The sequence below is a fragment of the Salmo salar genome, chromosome ssa19 (genome assembly GCF_905237065.1).
Source record: "Salmo salar chromosome ssa19, Ssal_v3.1, whole genome shotgun sequence".
Lineage (NCBI taxonomy): Eukaryota > Metazoa > Chordata > Actinopteri > Salmoniformes > Salmonidae > Salmo > Salmo salar.
Genome location: NC_059460.1, coordinates 8,940,977 through 8,961,597, shown reverse-complemented (window position 1 = coordinate 8,961,597; position 20,621 = coordinate 8,940,977). Strand labels below are relative to the sequence as shown.

The 20,621-nt window shown below is 45.0% G+C and overlaps 1 protein-coding gene across 8 annotated transcripts in view; it reads left to right on the top strand.

Moving 5' to 3' along the window:
• relch (RAB11 binding and LisH domain, coiled-coil and HEAT repeat containing) overlaps nucleotides 1–20,621 on the top strand; it is a 57,370-nt gene that overhangs the window by 7,318 nt on the left and 29,431 nt on the right. For 3 of the 8 annotated variants that reach the window (XM_045702063.1, XM_045702062.1, XM_045702064.1), the window contains exons 2-14: nucleotides 222–311; nucleotides 4,665–4,736; nucleotides 4,877–4,929; nucleotides 5,083–5,196; nucleotides 5,301–5,483; nucleotides 5,750–5,844; nucleotides 6,082–6,342; nucleotides 6,494–6,569; nucleotides 6,774–6,869; nucleotides 7,082–7,105; nucleotides 14,676–14,788; nucleotides 14,936–15,026; nucleotides 18,319–18,390. In XM_045702063.1, coding sequence (XP_045558019.1) covers nucleotides 222–311; nucleotides 4,665–4,736; nucleotides 4,877–4,929; nucleotides 5,083–5,196; nucleotides 5,301–5,483; nucleotides 5,750–5,844; nucleotides 6,082–6,342; nucleotides 6,494–6,569; nucleotides 6,774–6,869; nucleotides 7,082–7,105; nucleotides 14,676–14,788; nucleotides 14,936–15,026; nucleotides 18,319–18,390 — 1,340 coding nt within the window. The remainder of the gene's footprint in view (nucleotides 1–221; nucleotides 312–4,664; nucleotides 4,737–4,876; nucleotides 4,930–5,082; nucleotides 5,197–5,300; nucleotides 5,484–5,749; nucleotides 5,845–6,081; nucleotides 6,343–6,493; nucleotides 6,570–6,773; nucleotides 6,870–7,081; nucleotides 7,106–14,675; nucleotides 14,789–14,935; nucleotides 15,027–18,318; nucleotides 18,391–20,621) is intronic. The other 5 variants (XM_045702067.1, XM_045702066.1, XM_045702065.1 and 2 more) reach the window with 4 other exon arrangements.

Genomic DNA, 20,621 nt, shown 5'->3' with positions numbered 1-20,621 from the left:
ACACTGTGTACAGATTTTTCTATTGTGTTATTGACTGTACGTTTGTTTATCCCATGTGTAACTCTGTGTTGTTTGTGTCGCACTGCTTTGCTTTATCTTGGCCAGGTCGCAGTTGTAATTGAGAACTTGTTCTCAACTGGCCTACCTTGTTAAATGAAGGTGAAATAAATAAAAAATTGATTAAATGATTGATTGACCGCTCTCTGTGTCTCTCTCGTCAGACCGAGCGGGCAGCATCAGCACATTGGACTCTCTAGACTTCGCTCGTTACTCTGACGACGGGAACCGGGAGTCGGACGAGAGGGTGGCAGGTAAGACAAAGCATACCTGTCATGTCCTGACCGGACAGAGACTGAGAGACGGACATGATGAAGAGAATCAGAGAAAAGGAGAGACAGACAGCAGACAGAGAAGAGCAGGGGTAGGGAGAGACAGACAGCAGACAGAGAAGAGCAGGGGAAGGGAGAGACAGACAGCAGACAGAGAAGAGCAGGGGAAGGGAGAGACAGACAGCAGACAGAGAAGAGCAGGGGAAGGGAGAGACAGACAGCAGACAGAGAAGAGCAGGGGAAGGGAGAGACAGACAGCAGACAGAGAAGAGCAGGGGAAGGGAGAGACAGACAGCAGACAGAGAAGAGCAGGGGAAGGGAGAGACAGACAGCAGACAGAGAAGAGCAGGGGAAGGGAGAGACAGACAGCAGACAGAGAAGAGCAGGGGAAGGGAGAGACAGACAGCAGACAGAGAAGAGCAGGGGAAGGGAGAGACAGACAGCAGACAGAGAAGAGCAGGGGAAGCGAGAGACAGACAGCAGAGTATACAGGACCTTTTCTTTATGATGTCATGGTGTAACTACAACCCGTTATGTCACAGTGTAACTACAACCCGTTATGTCACAGTGTAACTACAACCCGTTATGTCACAGTGTAACTACAACCCGTTATGTCACAGTGTAACTACAACCCGTTATGTCACAGTGTAACTACAACCCGTTATGATGTCAGTGTAACTATAGCTCTTTGATGTCACAGTACACACCCAGCCCTTGATGTCATAGTGTAAATCCAGCCCTTTATGTCGTCACAGTGTAAATCCAGCCATTTATGGTGCCATAGTAGCATTTATGGCATCATTAGGCCACACCAACCATGTAGACACCAGCCCTGTTCTCAACTGGCCTACCTGGTTAAATAAACTTCACTGATGATGACATCACTATGGTTCCGTTCCAGATTTCCCTACCCATTCAAATATCCCTGTTTAACCTACCTAAGCCTTCCATGGGCCTTTCTAGTGTGTCTACAGCTCAGATAGATTTACCTCCATGTTCCTCTTATTAAGCCATCCTGGTTTAAATAAAGCAGGAGATGTAATTGAGACAGTGTTATTTTCCCTCAAAGGACCTGTCAGTGGCACTGGATGTTGTGAAAATTCACACTTTTAAAAAAAAGCTTTTCTCACGACACCCACCAGCTAATCTTCTCTGAATTCGTTAAAGATCAGAGAGGATGAACTGAATACATTAAAGATCAGAGAGGATGAACTGACCAAGACGACGAGTACGTTAAAGATCAGAGAGGATGGACTGAATACATTAAAGATCAGAGAGGATGAACTGACCAAGACGACGAGTACGTTAAAGATCAGAGAGGATGGACTGAATACATTAAAGATCAGAGAGGATGAACTGACCAAGACGACGAGTACGTTAAAGATCAGAGAGGATGGACTGAATACATTAAAGATCAGAGAGGATGGACTGAATACATTAAAGATCAGAGAGGATGAACTGACCAAGACGACGAGTACGTTAAAGATCAGAGAGGATGGACTGAATACATTAAAGATCAGAGAGGATGGACTGAATACATTAAAGATCAGAGAGGATGAACTGACCAAGACGACGAGTACGTTAAAGATCAGAGAGGATGGACTGACCAAGACGACGAGTACGTTAAAGATCAGAGAGGATGAACTGACCAAGACGACGAGTACGTTAAAGATCAGAGAGGATGAACTGAATACATTAAAGATCAGAGAGGATGAACTGACCAAGACGACGAGTACGTTAAAGATCAGAGAGGATGGACTGAATACATTAAAGATCAGAGAGGATGAACTGACCAAGACGACGAGTACGTTAAAGATCAGAGAGGATGAACTGACCAAGACGACGAGTACATTAAAGATCAGAGAGGATGAACTGAATACATTAAAGATCAGAGAGGATGAACTGACCAAGACGACGAGTACGTTAAAGATCAGAGAGGATGAACTGACCAAGACGACGAGTACGTTAAAGATCAGAGAGGATGAACTGAATACATTAAAGATCAGAGAGGATGAACTGACCAAGACGACGAGTACGTTAAAGATCAGAGAGGATGAACTGACCAAGACGACGAGTACGTTAAAGATCAGAGAGGATGGACTGAATACATTAAAGATCAGAGAGGATGAACTGACCAAGACGACGACTACGTTAAAGATCAGAGAGGATGGACTGAATACATTAAAGATCAGAGAGGATGAACTGACCAAGACGACGAGTACGTTAAAGATCAGAGAGGATGAACTGGATACATTAAAGATCAGAGAGGATGGACTGAATACATTAAAGATCAGAGAGGATGAACTGACCAAGACGACGAGTACGTTAAAGATCAGAGAGGATGAACTGAATACATTAAAGATCAGAGAGGATGAACTGACCAAGACGACGAGTACGTTAAAGATCAGAGAGGATGGACTGAATACATTAAAGATCAGAGAGGATGAACTGACCAAGACGACGAGTACGTTAAAGATCAGAGAGGATGAACTGAATACATTAAAGATCAGAGAGGATGAACTGACCAAGACGACGAGTACGTTAAAGATCAGAGAGGATGGACTGAATACATTAAAGATCAGAGAGGATGAACTGACCAAGACGACGAGTACGTTAAAGATCAGAGAGGATGAACTGAATACATTAAAGATCAGAGAGGATGAACTGACCAAGACGACGAGTAGAGGACCAAGGTATCCATCCTGGAGGGGCTATACTACACAGATCTCTCTGTAACGGTGTGTGCCTATGATATAACCTATTCTAGTGTTTGTTCTCCACATTTAGCCAGACAGGATATGATGACTAGTGACGAATACTGTGAATAAGATGCAAATGACTATAAGTGATATACTGAAAGCTGGACACTCTGCTTCACATAGGACCTCATCTCTTTATGTGACTGTTAATTGGCCTGTTGTCTGTTCTTTTCTCAATGCCAAAATGCCAAATGTCAATTCCAGCCCTTTAGCTTTGTAAGATGAAAGTTCTGGACAATTCTCCAGGAACCATGCAGCAGAGCAAGCCTGTGGTCCCTTCTTCACAACCACAGACCCTCTACTCTTCCACCCTGCCCTCCCTCTATCCCGCCCTCCCTCCATCCCGCCCTCCCTCCATCCTGCCCTCCCTCTATCCTGCCCTCCCTCCATCCCGCCCTCCCTCCATCCTTCCAATTCGGCATCTCCTCCTCCCTAAACCTGCCTCTCCTCCGTCGTTCCAACATGTCGCCCCCAGCTGTCTGACTCTGGGTTTTCAGGCTGTTCTGATCAAACCCCGGCCCAAAACTGGACAACCCTCCATCCAGGCTAGCAGCTCGCCTCTTTTTTGTATATTTTTTTTTACCTGTTTTTTTTTTCTTCCTTTTTTGGGGGGGTTCTTCCGTTTTTTTCCTCCATTTTGTTGTCTTTTGTTGCGTCCTGTGTACTCTTGATCTGCATTGGGAAGTATTGTCTGGACCTCGTTAACTAGGACAGATTTGAACAGGCGCTGAGTCAGACTACTGAAGCGGCAGATCTTCAGTGCACAGCCATGCAATATGTCCTCTCTGCTCGCCATTGCTTCTCTTCCTCCTGTGTGGTTTTCTTCAACATGTCTGAAGAGCAACCTGTGGAGTGTTTCCCTGCTCATGAACTTGTTATTTGATTGAATCTCACTACTGTAGTCCTTGATAGACTTCTTACAGGAGGTTTTAGAGCCCTCTCAATGTAGCATAATGTAATTACAATCCATATGTTAGTTTTTCTCCTGTATGTAAGTAGCGGCTATAGTATCCATCCTATGCTTAGGCCTAATAGTATACTGTATTAACATTTGGCCAACCACAAATCAAAAAGCGCCACTTCAAATTTGAGCAGAGTCCAATATTTTGCATAGCCTGGAACTCACTTTTTTTAATCTATTGATTGTACAATCCCTGGTCAGACAGCTATTAGCATATTATTTAGGCTGCATCCCATTAGTGGTTTCAGCTCTTTCTCACTCTTGTCTATACTCATCTTAAACAACTGGATAGGTGGAAGCAGATTCACATAAAGTATACTCCACATTGCTTCTACCTATCCTGGGTTTTCAGATCGGTGCAGAAGAAGCAAAGGAGATGAGGAGAGGTAGCCGCTTGACACTCTTTCGATGCACCCTTAGACACTATGCCTTAGTCAGCTATCCCAGGATCCTCTGCTGCATGCGTTCATTAGACCCCATAGTTTGCATGTCTCCTGTTTTCAAATCAATCTTCTTTTTGTTTCATTTTTCATGGCCATATTTTTGTTTGTTTGTTCCCTCTCCTTGGTTGGATGCACTTCCTTCCTGTGTGTTGTGATGTCACTTCCTGTCCAGTGCTGGAGTTTGAGCTACGGAAAGCCAAGGAGACCATTCAGGCTCTACGCACCAACTTGACTCAGGCAGCAGGTGGCGTACTTAACACTTCTACTCCTCCATTTCATCCCTCTATCATCTCTCTCTTTCTAAGGAGATTCTCTCTAGCTCCTCCCCTGTTTTACTGAATGGTGGAAGGGTTCATCTGTTCTGTGGCTTTATTGTCTTTCTAGAAAGCGACACTCAGGAGAGAAACAAGAACTACAGTTCCCATCCTGAGACTCAGGTAGGCCAGACACTCTGCTAGTAACTGTATGCAGTTCACTTTTGGAGTACCACTGCAGCAAATGCACAATGTTTCTTAATAAAACACCGTTTGTTGAGAAACTTCACTTTTCAAGTTGATTCATGGTTTATTTCCCTCTGTCCTCTTCCTCAGGAACCTATCCGCCCACTAGAGAAGCGAGCCTTAAATTTCCTTGTGAATGAATATCTATTAAAGAATGAATACAAACTGTCGGCCATCACATTCTCTGATGAAAATGATGACCAGGTAATGTTTCTTTGAGTTGTTGGCCTGAACAGGGTGCATTTAGTGCGGCACAAAATGCTATATAGTGAACATAATCATGGTCCCTTCTTTTTCGGATGTTCAAGGACTTTGAGTTGTGGGACGACGTGGGCCTGAACATTCCAAAGCCTCCCGACCTATTACAGATCTACAGGAACTGTGGCTCCGCCCTTCCGTCGCCGCGGAATACCGTGGACGTAGCCGTGGGAGTGGAGTCAGGCGAGCTCACTGGGAACTACATTACCCAGAAATCTGATCTCTTACAGCAGGTGAGAGAGAGGGAGGAACATTCTAGGTGTGATCATGTGTGTTTTGAAGCCACTCAGAATGTTTACATACCAGTGTGATTTTGGGTACAGAGCTTATTGATTTAGCCTACACACCTTTTCTCCTTTGGCAATGTATACTAAAATCCTTTCCTCTATCTCTGTGTTTTTGGCTTCTCTCTGTCTCCTCTCTCTTTCCTCTCCTCTCTCTATCTCTGTCTCTCTGTGGCTTCTCTCTGTCTCTTTTCTCTCTCTCCTCTCTTCTTCAGCAGCAGACGGAGGTAGTTGAGGAGTTGGAGTATCAGATTAGTCTTCTGAACGAGGAGAAACAGAGTCTGGCCGACTATATCAAGAAACTACAGAGGTGCGTGTGCTTGTGCGCTTGCGTTGAGAGAGGATGGGGTAATGGCTCTACACTACACTATGGGGTCACAGGTGGATGCTAATTGAAAATGTTACTGCCACACCATGGGACCTTTACCCTTTGAACTGCCATTTCATCAGTCAGCTCTCTGTCCACCCATGGCCTGTTCAGTTGGCTGCAATCCTTCAGAACTTTACAGCTATTTGATATTATTTGTTTCTGTCCTCTCTTCTCCAGTGAGATCCAAAGCCTGAGAAGGACAGTCCCCCCCCCTCCTCATGACCAGGGCTCACAGCCCAACCCCTCCTCCTCCACCACTCCCCAGCCCCCTCTGGACAACGGTCAGTACCTGGATATCAGGGTCGCCTCAGAACCTGATAACCCCCCCACTGAGAGCAACCCCCCCACTCAGACCATCAGTAACCCTACACACACCTCTTCACAACCCCATGCCAAGCTAAAGAGCAGAGGGACGGTGGTGTTTGACCAGCCCAACAGGTGAGTCTGAAAATAAAGTCTAGTTACTCAGAATGACCTGTAGATGGAGCCAGTGGTCCGTCATAAACAGTCTGATTGTCCATCTATCTTGACTGGAATGAGCATCTTGATTCCTGCTCACTCTCGTCTTTTTGTCTTTTCTCGTCCACAGGAAGTTGTCCCCGGCATTCCAGCAGGCCCTCCTGTCCTTCTGTAAGATGTCAGCTGACAGTCGTCTGGGTGCAGAGGTCAGAGGTCACCCCTAATCACGGTCACATGACCATAGTGTCAGCTATCTTCAGAGTATAGTATACTACTACTGAAAGCATTTTAATACGCAATCCTCAGAGCAGTGACATATCAAAAAAATTCAATCAGCATTTTGTTTTCTAATTTCAGTCGGTATTTCTCTCACTCACTCTTTCTCCCCCTCTTTCTCTCTCTCTCTCTAGGTGTCGAGGATAGCAGACAATGAGGAGAGTGTGATGCTGATGTTGGGTCGCTGTCTCCCTCACATCGTCCCCAATGTCCTCCTGGCCAAACGAGAGGTACCTCCCACCTCTCCTCACCCCTCCTTACCTCTCCCCCATCCTCCCATCAACACAGTCTTCTTTCTGTCTTCAGTTTGGTATTCAGCGTCTGACTCCACAGTTTTTTTCACCGATGCTCATCTCTCATGTCTCCTCCCTTTCCTTCACTTTTTTTGTCCTTTCACTCTCTCACTCACTCTCTCGCTCTGTGCATGCCTCTCTGCTCCTAGAGAATGGTTGCACACCTGTGCCAGGTGAGTTGGATGCCCCCACATCTGCATGACCTCACCTGACCTCACACACAGTGTAACACAGCCCACGCCACGGGCTATAACCACCCAGTCTCTCATCTGATTGGCTAGTTATTTGTACTCGAGCAGGACAAAGTCATGGTGGAATTTTGATCATTTATGAAAACGCTTAGATTAGGGGTATGGTCAGTTTTAGTCATTAAGATTGCATATGTGGTTGTGGCCTGTATAGTGGACTGTGTTTTACCTCTCTCACCCTGTGTGTTCTCACCTTGCTCCTTTCCGAGTGGTTCCCAATAGCACGCAGTCTTCTCATTGATTGATTCTTTCATCTCTGATTGGCTGAAACGGTGGCCAACTAGAGCTGATTGAACAACTGTGTGCATTTTGCATAATTTCACGTAACATTTCTAAGATAATTTAAGTGCATTGTGTGACAAAGACATGCAGTGTAACTGACTAACCGATTTAACAACAAAATAAATAAATAGCTATCTGGCGTTGCTGTAAAGTAAGTCATCACTCTTAATGGTAAATGCTGATGATTTCTTTCCATATGTTAGTCTACAGCATGTTTAAAGAGCTAGTGTGGTGAGCTAGGTTTGTGATTGTGTTTGTGTTTGACAGTGTCACGACTTCCGGCGAAGTTGGTGCCTCTGCTTGTTTCGGGCGGCGTTCGGCGGTCGTCGTCACCGGCCTTCTAGCTGCCACCGATCCACGTTTCCTTGTCGATTTGGTTATGTCTTGATTGTTCACACCTGGTTCCCATTTGGTTATGATTACTTCCCTATTTAAACCCTCTGGTCATCGTGATGTTTTGTGCGTTATTGTTTTACTGTTGGTATTGTTCGTTGTGTTTTGTAGTTCTTGTTTTCCCTGCGTGGATTTTGTAGACTGAATTTTTATTTGAGTAAATTACTTAATTTTTACTCAGTTCGGTGTCCTGCGATTGACTCCTTTCCTCATCACCTATACGCGGACACTGACAGAATAACGCACCTCAGGGCTGGTACGAGGAGCAGGAACAGGACGAGTTGCACTGGGCTGACGCACTGGAGGCCTGGTGCGTGGGACTGGCTTTGGATACGCCAGACTGGATACACGCACCTCAGGGCTGGTGCGAGGAGCAGGAACAGGATACACTGGGCCGTGAAGGCGCACTGGCGGTCTCGAGCGCAGTACTGGCACCAGCCTTACTGGCTGGATGCCCGCTTCCCCCTGGCAAATGCTGGGCGCTGGCACCGCGCACACCGGCCTGTGAATGCTCGGCCTCGACGCCGTGCGCATCACCCCATAGCACGGGGCCTGACCAGTAACATGCTGCTTCCGGTAAGCACGGGGAGTTGGCTTGGGGCTTAACCCTGGCCCAGCCAAACTACCCGTGTGCCCCCCCAAAAAAATGTCTTGGGGCTGCCTCTCAGGCTTAAATGCCAACCGTGTACCAATATAACAGTCCCGGTTCACTCTAGCCTTCCTCCATGGTCCAGTCCCAGCTAAAATCTCCTCGCAGGTCCACGACTCCCGATAGCCTTTCTCCAGCTCCTTACCCCGCTGCTTGGTCCATTGTTGGTGGGAAGTTCTGTAATACTGTTCGTTCGATCGTTTTCTTGTTTCGTTTCGTATGTGTTCAAATAAAGTTAAGATGAGCACTCAACCCGCTGCGCCTTGGTCCACTATATACGACGACCATTACAGACAGTGTGAGGTCTGTGTGAGGGAGTGGTAGGGAGAGTCAGGTGGGCTCCCCACACTGTATGTGATTTGCGTATCACAGCTGTGGTTTTAATGATCTACTGACAGTTATGAAGAATTTGGATTCCTGCCCAAAACTAGGGAAAACAAAGTGAGGGAGAAAAAAAAGAGAGAGATTGTCTTATTCTGCCTCCGGGCGGGAATGGACTTTGTTCTGCGTCTGTTAGACAGACTGAATCAACACACACCTTTTGTGCTCCTACTATTTGTAGGTCACCTACTGCCAGCTCAAAGACACACCTTAAGTGCTTAACTCTACACACTATGGACACGCAACTAGGAACAATAGACGTTTTGACTTTGATGACTGACTGAATAAGTGAACCGTAAAAACATACCTGCCACCTGTCGCCTTCACTATCAATGATCATAAATCATTACGGTCTTATGGCAGACAGACCAAGCCTACTCTAAGATACGGCCCAATACCTGTATGGGCTTCTTGAGAACTCGGACCATAAAGAGAGTCAATAATCCCACTTCCCTTTTTTCTCTATTTGAGGTTTAATGACTACCTGATTTACCTGGCAGAGAGTCGGTTATACCGTGACATTCAGGGGTCTCTATTTATTTTTATGGGCATAATAGTAAAGACATGTCGTTTAACGGTAGAAATGTTTTACTGGTCCTTTTAATGTGGCATGAACAACCAGTCATGATCTTATTGTCAAACACATCACTTCAGGTAGTAGGCTACCTGCGTACGCTCGTCCACCCCCCCAATGGTTTCCGGCATCCAAACAGCACTGTGTCCCCGCCATTTGATGAATGGAAAGAGACATGTTTTACAAAGCACCAAATAGTGTAATGACATTTGGCAATTATCATTAAGCCGACAGTCTTGTAGCCTGAATTACAACATGTTACCATGGTGTCACTGCCATAGTTGCTAGTTGGCCTGTGCAGGCTTAATCATGTTACCATGGTGTCACTCTGCTATAGGTCCTAGTTGGCCACCTCTGGTCTAAACATGTAACTATGGTGTCCTAGTTGGCCATCTCTGGTCTAAACACGGTGGTGCCATGTTGTCACACTGCAATAGATCCTAGTTGGCCACCTCTGGTCTAAACATGTTACTATGGTGTCACATTGCATTAGCCTTCCCTGTAGCTCAGTTGGTAGAGCATGGTGTTTGCAACGCCAGGGTTGTGGGTTCGATTCCCACGGGGGCCAGCACAGAATTTTTTTTAATGAAATGTATGCATTCACTACTGTAAGTCGCTCTGGATAAGAGCGTCTACTAAATGACTAAAATGTAAAAAAAAAAAAAAAAATGTAAAATTGCAATAGATCCTAGTTGGCCATCTCTGGTCTAAACATGTTACCATGTTGTCACACTGCAATAGATCCTAGTTGGCCATCTCTGGTCTAAACATGTTACCATGTTGTCACACTGCAATAGATCCTAGTTGGCCATCTCTGGTCTAAACATGTTACCATGTTGTCACACTGCAATAGATCCTAGTTGGCCATCTCTGGTCTAAACACGGTGGTGCCATGTTGTCACACTGCAATAGATCCTAGTTGGCCATCTCTGATCTAAACACGGTGGTACCATGTTGTCACTCTGCAATAGATCCTAGTTGGCCATCTCTGTATCGGTTACATCTGGTATAAACATGGTGGTACCATGTTGTCACACTGCAATAGGTCCTAGTTGGCCATCTCTGTATCGGTTACATCTGGTATAAACATGGTGGTACCATGTTGTCACACTGCAATAGGTCCTAGTTGGCCACCTCTGGTCTAAACATGTTACTATGGTGTCACACGGCAATAGATCCTAGTTGGCCATCTCTGGTATAAACACGGTGGTACCATGTTGTCACACTGCAATAGATCCTAGTTGGCCATCTCTGGTATAAACACGGTGGTGCCATGTTGTCACACTGCAATAGGTCCTAGTTGGCCATCTCTGGTCTAAACATGTTACTATGGTGTCACACTGCAATAGATCCTAGTTGGCCATCTCTGTATCGGTTACATCTGGTATAAACATGGTGGTACCATGTTGTCACACTGCAATAGGTCCTAGTTGGCCACCTCTGGTCTAAACATGTTACTATGGTGTCACACGGCAATAGATCCTAGTTGGCCATCTCTGGTCTAAACACAGTGGTGCCATATTGTCACACTGCAATAGGTCCTAGTTGGCCACCTCTGGTCTAAACATGTTACTATGGTGTCACACGGCAATAGATCCTAGTTGGCCACCTCTGGTCTAAACATGTTACTATGGTGTCACATTGCAATAGATCCTAGTTGGCCATCTCTGGTCTAAACATGTTACCATGTTGTCACACTGCAATAGATCCTAGTTGGCCATCTCTGGTATAAACATGTTGGTACCATGTTGTCACACTGCAATAGATCCTAGTTGGCCATCTCTGGTCTAAACATGTTACCATGTTGTCACACTGCAATAGATCCTAGTTGGCCATCTCTGGTATAAACACGGTGGTGCCATGTTGTCACACTGCAATAGGTCCTAGTTGGCCACCTCTGGTCTAAACATGTTACTATGGTGTCACACTGCAATAGATCCTAGTTGGCCATCTCTGGTCTAAACATGTTACCATATTGTCACACTGCAATAGGTCCTAGTTGGCCACCTCTGGTCTAAACATGTTACTATGGTGTCACACGGCAATAGATCCTAGTTGGCCATCTCTGGTATAAACACGGTGGTGCCATGTTGTCACACTGCAATAGCTCCTAGTTGGCCATCTCTGGTCTAAACATGTTACCATATTGTCACACTGCAATAGATCCTAGTTGGCCATCTCTGGTCTAAACACGGTGGTGCCATGTTGTCACCCTGCAATAGGTCCTAGTTGGCCATCTCTGGTCTAAACACGGTGGTACCATGTTGTCACTCTGCAATAGATCCTAGTTGGCCATCTCTGGTCTAAACATGTTACCAAGTTGTCACTCTGCAATAGATCCTAGTTGGCCATCTCTGGTCTAAACATGTTACCAAGTTGTCACTCTGCAATAGATCCTAGTTGGCCATCTCTGGTCTATACATGGTGGTACCATGGTGTTTCCCTGTCTGCTCTACCTACCCACATGTTGACCCAGCGTTGGCCAGATGTTTTCCTTCCAACAGATCTAAGTGTCGCTTGGTTCTGGAATAGAACAGGGTCAGATAGGGTTCACTGAAGAAAAAGTCTTAAGTATACACTTACTCTTTTCTCAGAAGTAAATATCTGAAACAAGTTAACACACTTTGATGGTAACAGTTTGTTGACCTTTACTTTTTAAAGTTCCATTCCTTCTTTAATGCTTGTGCCACTAGTAATATTTAATTTTAAAAAGAAACATACATTTTGGGGAAATTGTTTACTTATTAACACTGCCCAAGCAGCTGTTCTTTAGCTTTTCAAAATATTTGTTCTAACAGTTGGTGAAAGCATATTCAGGATAGTTGTTCTCAGTGCCATATACAGTTGAAGTCGGAAGTTTAAATACACTTAGGTTGGAGTCATTAACTCGATTTTCAACCACTCAGCAAATTTCTTTTTAACAAACTATAGTTTTGGCAAGTCGGTTAGGACATCTACTTTGTGCATGACACAAGTAATTTTTCCAACAATTGTTTACAGACATATTATTTCACTTATAATTCACTGCATCACAATTCCAGTGGGTCCGAAGTTTACATACACTAAGTTGACTGTTCCTTTAAATAGCTTGGAAAATTCCATAAAATTATGTCATGCTTTAGAAGCTTCTGATAGGCTAATTGACATCATTTGAGTCAGTTGGAAGTGTACCTGTGGATGTATTTCAAGGCCTACCTTCAAACTCAGTGCCTCTTTGCTTGACACCATGGGAAAATCAAAAGAAATCAGCCAAGACCTCCACAAGTCTGGTTCATCCTTGGGAGCAATTTCCAAACGACTGAAGGTACCACGTTCATCTGTACAAACAACAGTACGCAAGTATAAACACCATGGGACCATGCAGCCATCATACCACTCTAGGAGACGCGTACTGTCTCCTAGAGATGAACTTACTTTGGTGCGAAAAGTGCAAAGCAATCCCAGAACAACAGCAAAGGACCTTGTGAAGATGCTGGAGGAAACAGGTACAAAAGTATCTATATCCACAGTAAAACGAGTCCTATATCGACATAACCTGAAAGGCCGCTCAGCAAGGAAGAAGCCACTGCTCCAAATCCGCCATAAAAAGCCAGACTATGGTTTGCAACTGCACATGGGGACAAATATTGTCGTTTTTGGAGAAATGTCCTCTGGTCTGATGAAACAAAAATAGAACTGCTTGGCCATAATGACCATCGTTATGTTTGGAGGAAAAAGGAGGAGGCTTGCAAGCCGAAGAACACCATCCCAACCGTGAAGCATGGGGGTCTCAGCATCATGTTGGGGGGGTGCTTTGCTGCAGGAGGGACTGGTGCACTTCACAAAATAGATGGCATCATGAGGAACGAAAATTATGTGGATATATTGAAGCAACATCTCAAGACATCAGTCAGGAAGTTAACGCTTGGTTGTAAATTGGTCTTCCAAATGGAAGCATACTTCCAAAGTTGTGGCAAAATGGCTTAAGGACAACAAAGTCAAGGTATTGGAGTGGCCATCACAAAGCCCTGACCTCGATCCTATAGAAAATTTGTGGGCAGAACTGAAAAAGTGTGTGTGAGCAATGAGGCATATATACCTGACTCAGTTACACCAGCTTTGTCAGGAGGAATGGGCCAAAATTCACCCAATTTATTGTGGGAAGCTTGTGGAAGGCTATCTGAAACGTTTGACCGAAGTTCAACAATTTAACGGCAATGCTACCAAATACTAATTGAGTGTATGTAAACTTCTGACCCACTGGGAATGTGATGAAAGAAATAAAAGCTGAAGTAAATCATTCTCTCTACTATTATTCTGACATTTCACATTCTTAAAAGAAAGTGGTGATCCTAACTGACCTAAGACAGGGAATTTTTACTAGGATTAAATGTCAGGAATTGTGGAAAACTGAGTTTAAATGTATTTGGCTAAGGTGTATGTAAACTTCCCACTTCAACTGTATGTCTCTGGTGGTTGTGTTGTATGTGATGCACGTAATATATTTTATTTGAGTGAATGACGGGTGTCCATCTACAGACATCCAGAGTCATTTCAGGTCTCCCCCTCCCAAGCCTCTCTTTGGTTGGGCTTGGTTGTTCTGCCAACATTCAGCGTTGGGTTTGTTTCGTATGCCAACATTCAACAGGAAAATATGAAACCTTCCTGGAAAACCCTGCTGGTTAAAAAGAAAATACATATTTTTAACTGTTTTTTTTAAGTGTGTCCTCTCTCTAATTTGGTTGTGTTTGAGGCAGGAATGTTGAGCTAACCACAGTTTGGCCATGAGGCAGTATGAAGGGCTGTCTGTCTGCCCCACCTCGTTCTGGGACTACGCTTTAGTTTTAGTTTGCTGTCTCTCCAGGCTGACTCTCGCATGAACTTCATATGAACTTTACTGTTCATAAAGGAACTTGATGCAAACCAGGGGGTACCAGTCATTCAGATTAGAAAACCATGAGACATTGTCATCATGATACATAGATGTACATAACAGCACATTGTTTCATTTGACCCTGTTTCTGTTGGTGGTGTTGTCGTCATTGAACTCCCTCTCTCCTACCCATTACCCCCCCCCCAACCAACACACACACACACACACTCACACTCACACACACACACACCCCTGCCTGCAAACCCTTTCTGTGCTGTGTGAATACTCAGAGCCACAAAGCCAAAGCTTATATCTCTCTTTCTCTCTCTCTCTCTCTCTCTCTCATCCTTCTATCTTCCTCTAGGAGTTGATTCCTCTCATCCTGTGTACGGCGTGTCTCCACCCGGAGCCTAAAGAGAGAGACCAGCTCCTCCACATCCTCTTCAACCTCATCAAGAGACCTGACGACGAACAGAGGTGTGTGTGTGTGCTCGTGCGTGCGTGCGTGCGTGCGTGCGTGCGTGTGTGTTCTTATACCTAGCTGTTCTCTCTGTGTGTTTATAGGCTGATGATCAAGGAGGATCTTGACAGTGTGTGTATATTGACTCCTGGTTGTGTTTGTAGGCAGATGATCCTAACAGGTTGTGTGGCGTTTGCCAGACATGTTGGTCCTACCAGAGTTGAGACTGAACTCTTACCACAATGCTGGGAACAGGTAGCTACTCCTCTCTCCTTACTCCCTTTCTCTCTCCTTCTCTGTCCTTTCTCTCTCCTTACTCCCTTTCTCTCTCCTTCTCTGTCCTTTCTCTCTCCTTACTCCCTTTCTCTCTCCTTACTCCCTTTCTCTCTCCTTCTCTGTCCTTTCTCTCTCCTTCTCTGTCCTTTCTCTCTCCTTCTCTGTCCTTTCTCTCTCCTTCTCTGTCCTTTCTCTCTCCTTCTCTGTCCTTTCTCTCTCCTTCTCTGTCCTTTCTCTCTCCTTCTCTGTCCTTTCTCTCTCGCTCTCTGTCCTTTCTCTCTCCTTCTCTGTCCTTTCTCTCTCCTTCTCTGTCCTTTCTCTCTCCTTCTCTGTCCTTTCTCTCTCCTTCTCTGTCCTTTCTCTCTCCTTCTCTGTCCTTTCTCTCTCCTTCTCTGTCCTTTCTCTCTCCTTCTCTGTCCTTTCTCTCTCGCTCTCTGTCCTTTCTCTCTCGCTCTCTGTCCTTTCTCTCTCGCTCTCTGTCCTTTCTCTCTCGCTCTCTGTCCTTTCTCTCTCCTTCTCTGTCCTTTCTCTCTCGCTCTCTGTCCTTTCTCTCTCCTTCTCTGTCCTTTCTCTCTCCTTCTCTGTCCTTTCTCTCTCCTTCTCTGTCCTTTCTCTCTCGCTCTCTGTCCTTTCTCTCTCGCTCTCTGTCCTTTCTCTCTCCTTCTCTGTCCTTTCTCTCTCCTTCTCTGTCCTTTCTCTCTCGCTCTCTGTCCTTTCTCTCTCCTTCTCTGTCCTTTCTCTCTCCTTCTCTGTCCTTTCTCTCTCGCTCTCTGTCCTTTCTCTCTCCTTCTCTGTCCTTTCTCTCTCGCTCTCTGTCCTTTCTCTCTCGCTCTCTGTCCTTTCTCTCTCGCTCTCTGTCCTTTCTCTCTCGCTCTCTGTCCTTTCTCTCTCCTTCTCTGTCCTTTCTCTCTCCTTCTCTGTCCTTTCTCTCTCCTTCTCTGTCCTTTCTCTCTCCTTCTCTGTCCTTTCTCTCTCCTTCTCTGTCCTTTCTCTCTCCTTCTCTGTCCTTTCTCTCTCCTTCTCTGTCCTTTCTCTCTCCTTCTCTGTCCTTTCTCTCTCCTTCTCTGTCCTTTCTCTCTCGCTCTCTGTCCTTTCTCTGTCCTTTCTCTCTCCTTCTCTGTCCTTTCTCTCTCCTTCTCTGTCCTTTCTCTCTCGCTCTCTGTCCTTTCTCTCTCCTTCTCTGTCCTTTCTCTCTCCTTCTCTGTCCTTTCTCTCTCCTTCTCTGTCCTTTCTCTCTCGCTCTCTGTCCTTTCTCTCTCGCTCTCTGTCCTTTCTCTCTCCTTCTCTGTCCTTTCTCTCTCCTTCTCTGTCCTTTCTCTCTCGCTCTCTGTCCTTTCTCTCTCCTTCTCTGTCCTTTCTCTCTCGCTCTCTGTCCTTTCTCTCTCCTTCTCTGTCCTTTCTCTCTCGCTCTCTGTCCTTTCTCTCTCGCTCTCTGTCCTTTCTCTCTCCTTCTCTGTCCTTTCTCTCTCGCTCTCTGTCCTTTCTCTCTCCCTTCTCTGTCCTTTCTCTCTCGCTCTCTGTCCTTTCTCTCTCGCTCTCTGTCCTTTCTCTCTCGCTCTCTGTCCTTTCTCTCTCGCTCTCTGTCCTTTCTCTCTCCTTCTCTGTCCTTTCTCTCTCCTTCTCTGTCCTTTCTCTCTCGCTCTCTGTCCTTTCTCTCTCCTTCTCTGTCCTTTCTCTCTCCTTCTCTGTCCTTTCTCTCTCCTTCTCTGTCCTTTCTCTCTCCTTCTCTGTCCTTTCTCTCTCCTTCTCTGTCCTTTCTCTCTCCTTCTCTGTCCTTTCTCTCTCGCTCTCTGTCCTTTCTCTCTCCTTCTCTGTCCTTTCTCTCTCGCTCTCTGTCCTTTCTCTCTCCTTCTCTGTCCTTTCTCTCTCCCTCTCTGTCCTTTCTCTCTCCTTCTCTGTCCTTTCTCTCTCGCTCTCTGTCCTTTCTCTCTCGCTCTCTGTCCTTTCTCTCTCCTTCTCTGTCCTTTCTCTCTCGCTCTCTGTCCTTTCTCTCTCGCTCTCTGTCCTTTCTCTCTCGCTCTCTGTCCTTTCTCTCTCGCTCTCTGTCCTTTCTCTCTCCTTCTCTGTCCTTTCTCTCTCCTTCTCTGTCCTTTCTCTCTCCTTCTCTGTCCTTTCTCTCTCCTTCTCTGTCCTTTCTCTCTCCTTCTCTGTCCTTTCTCTCTCCTTCTCTGTCCTTTCTCTCTCCTTCTCTGTCCTTTCTCTCTCCTTCTCTGTCCTTTCTCTCTCCTTCTCTGTCCTTTCTCTCTCGCTCTCTGTCCTTTCTCTCTCCTTCTCTGTCCTTTCTCTCTCGCTCTCTGTCCTTTCTCTCTCCTTCTCTGTCCTTTCTCTCTCGCTTTCTGTCCTTTCTCTCTCGCTCTCTGTCCTTTCTCTCTCGCTCTCTGTCCTTTCTCTCTCGCTCTCTGTCCTTTCTCTCTCGCTCTCTGTCCTTTCTCTCTCGCTCTCTGTCCTTTCTCTCTCCTTCTCTGTCCTTTCTCTCTCGCTCTCTGTCCTTTCTCTCTCGCTCTCTGTCCTTTCTCTCTCGCTCTCTGTCCTTTCTCTCTCGCTCTCTGTCCTTTCTCTCTCCTTCTCTGTCCTTTCTCTCTCGCTCTCTGTCCTTTCTCTCTCGCTCTCTGTCCTTTCTCTCTCCTTCTCTGTCCTTTCTCTCTCCTTCTCTGTCCTTTCTCTCTCCTTCTCTGTCCTTTCTCTCTCCTTCTCTGTCCTTTCTCTCTCGCTCTCTGTCCTTTCTCTCTCGCTCTCTGTCCTTTCTCTCTCGCTCTCTGTCCTTTCTCTCTCGCTCTCTGTCCTTTCTCTCTCGCTCTCTGTCCTTTCTCTCTCCTTCTCTGTCCTTTCTCTCTCCTTCTCTGTCCTTTCTCTCTCGCTCTCTGTCCTTTCTCTCTCCTTCTCTGTCCTTTCTCTCTCCTTCTCTGTCCTTTCTCTCTCCTTCTCTGTCCTTTCTCTCTCCTCTCTGTCCTTTCTCTCTCCTCTCTGTCCTTTCTCTCTTTTTTCTTCCTGAAAATATTCCTTATTTTATAATTTTTTTTACTTGTGTAAAGTGTTGATACATAAAGAAATATCTGTTACTATGGATATGACTAATATATTGAGCCACAGGTCCAATAACATCCCAATAAAGACAAACCACGAGGAATGCTTAAGATCAACACTTTCTAATCTACAGGGTCATGTCTGTCCCAGAATCTCATGTTGTGTCTCTTTCTTTCTGTCTCCCCCAACCCACCCTCCTCTCTCTCTCTCCTTTCCCTCTCTCTCTCTCTCTTCTCTCTTTCTCCAGATCAACCATAAGTATCCAGAGAGGAGGTTGTTGGTAGCAGAAGCCTGTGGAGCCTTAGCACCTTACCTGCCTGTAAGACTCATACACACGCTAGCGATGCATGAGTTGACTCAACCCGCAGTTATATCCACGGTGCTGGCGGGTTTAGGGTCATTTAAATATTGTGTGGATGAAGGGCGGGTGGGTGGCTGGCAGGTTGAATAAAGAGAGTTGAAAATAAAGAGATGGGAGGGCCAGAAAAGTAATGTTTAGGAAAGATTTGGTGAGGTGGCAAAAGAGGACTGCAGTGCTGAAATCCGGCTATGTTGTGTGTGATGATTTTGAGGCGCTATACAAATTCGACATTCACATGTTGGGGACTTCAAATAGGCCTATGGCATGTCAAGGGAACTGTAGCCTACTATTCAGATGGGTTAAATGGAAACTGAAATCTGGACACTGACTGTAGGTCTATAACCTCTCACATAGCCTTAATATTAACTCCTGCAGAATTAAGCATTTCTTGCAGTAAAATGATACCCCAAATCTAGGCTAAATTGTGACTCGAGAACAGAAGTGGAGAAAATGATTTCTTTCTTTCAGCATCTTGAGAGAATGTGAATTTGCAGTTAGATACTGTCTGTTGAGATGTTATCTTTATCAGCATCATAAAAGCTGATAGTATTTCAACCAAATAAAATATGCATCCAAGCCGAACTGAGATCTTATCAGTAACACGTTGGGTTGTTTTCACAGCTTTATATTTCCTTACAGCCGGTGAAACAGATGTCATTTGTTTTTCAAAGGTTTACTTAGTCTTCCCGGGCAACATGTAATGACAGAATAGAAGCTGCATGTATCTAATTATTGACAAGCCTACCAAAATGTCGGAAATTATAAGCAGAAACTCTACATCTCTAAATCAGGCAACAACAAAAAAATCCTGCACCCCCTGACCAAATATAGTTCCACCGCCTCTGACTGACTGACTAGCCTACAGAGCAATTTCTATATTAGTGGGTTAGGGTTGGGTGCAGGCCTAGGGCTGTGGCGGTCATTACATTCTGTCAGCCGGTGATTGTCAAGCAAATAACTGCCGGTATCACGGTAATTGACCGTTAATTAACAAACACATTTAGCATCTCCTAGCTTCCACACATAACCTACAAGCCACTGATGCAGACCTTTGGAACATCTACATTTTAAAAAGTCTAATAAATCCATTTAATATAGCCTACACTATCACAATAACTCCATGACTTATTTTAGACAGAAACATGATAGGAAGAAAATGTAGTCTATTTCAGAAGAACATAATAGCTTACTCTGAGTTGTCTTTATGTTAAGCCCTGATCTCACTCGGGGCTCCTGAGTGGCGCAGCGTTCTAAGGCACTGCATCTCAGTGCAAGAGGTATCACTACAGTAACCTGGTTCGAATCCAGGCTGTATCACATCCGGCCGTGATTGGGAGTCCCATAGGTTTGGCCGGATTAGGCCATCATTGGAAATAAGAATTTGTTCTTAACCCACTTGCCTAGTTAAATAAAGGTATAACTTTTTTTAAAATATATATATATTAAACTTTGGCTATGCCATATGGCTGTGGGCTACACTAGTTCATTTAGCGGACAAGATTTGCTTAGAATTCCGTGGCATTATTTTATAGTATGAAGAATACAATTGAACATAGCTGAATAAAATAGAAAGGAGGTTTTCTCCAAACAATTTCTGAGGGAGTGCGCACATGCGGCTATTCTGTGTTGAGCTGTTAACAAAGAAAGAAGTCCTCCTATGTGCTTAATTTAGAGTTATTTATGCAACTTTAGTTGCGATACAAACTTGGGCTATATGTTTAGATTTTTAATACATTCTTAGGCTGCATGATGCGATTTTTGAAAAAAGTTGCTTGAAAGGAATGACCTCTGCTTTGTTTCTTGCACAGGCTGTACACACTTCATCAGTCTCTCATTCACAATTTGACAAGCACTTGATAATGCCTCGAATTTCCACCCCTTAAAAAAATTCATGCCTTTTGTGTCCAGTGGCCGTTCTGTTCTTGGGCTGAATATTATAATTATAATTCCCTTCTCCCAGCTGCATGTTCTGAAGCAACTCTCACTCACATGGCTCTCTCAGATATCTAAATTCTTCTCTGCGAGAAAGACATTTTTAAACTATTAGGCTATTTCTTCACATCTATAAGCTCACTAATGCGCACATGGCAGTTGGCTATAAGCGCGAATGTTCCAAAATGCACTCAATTATTGGGAAAACACCATTCTCAAAAGTGACAACAAATGTGATTAGGCATTTAATGCTTCAT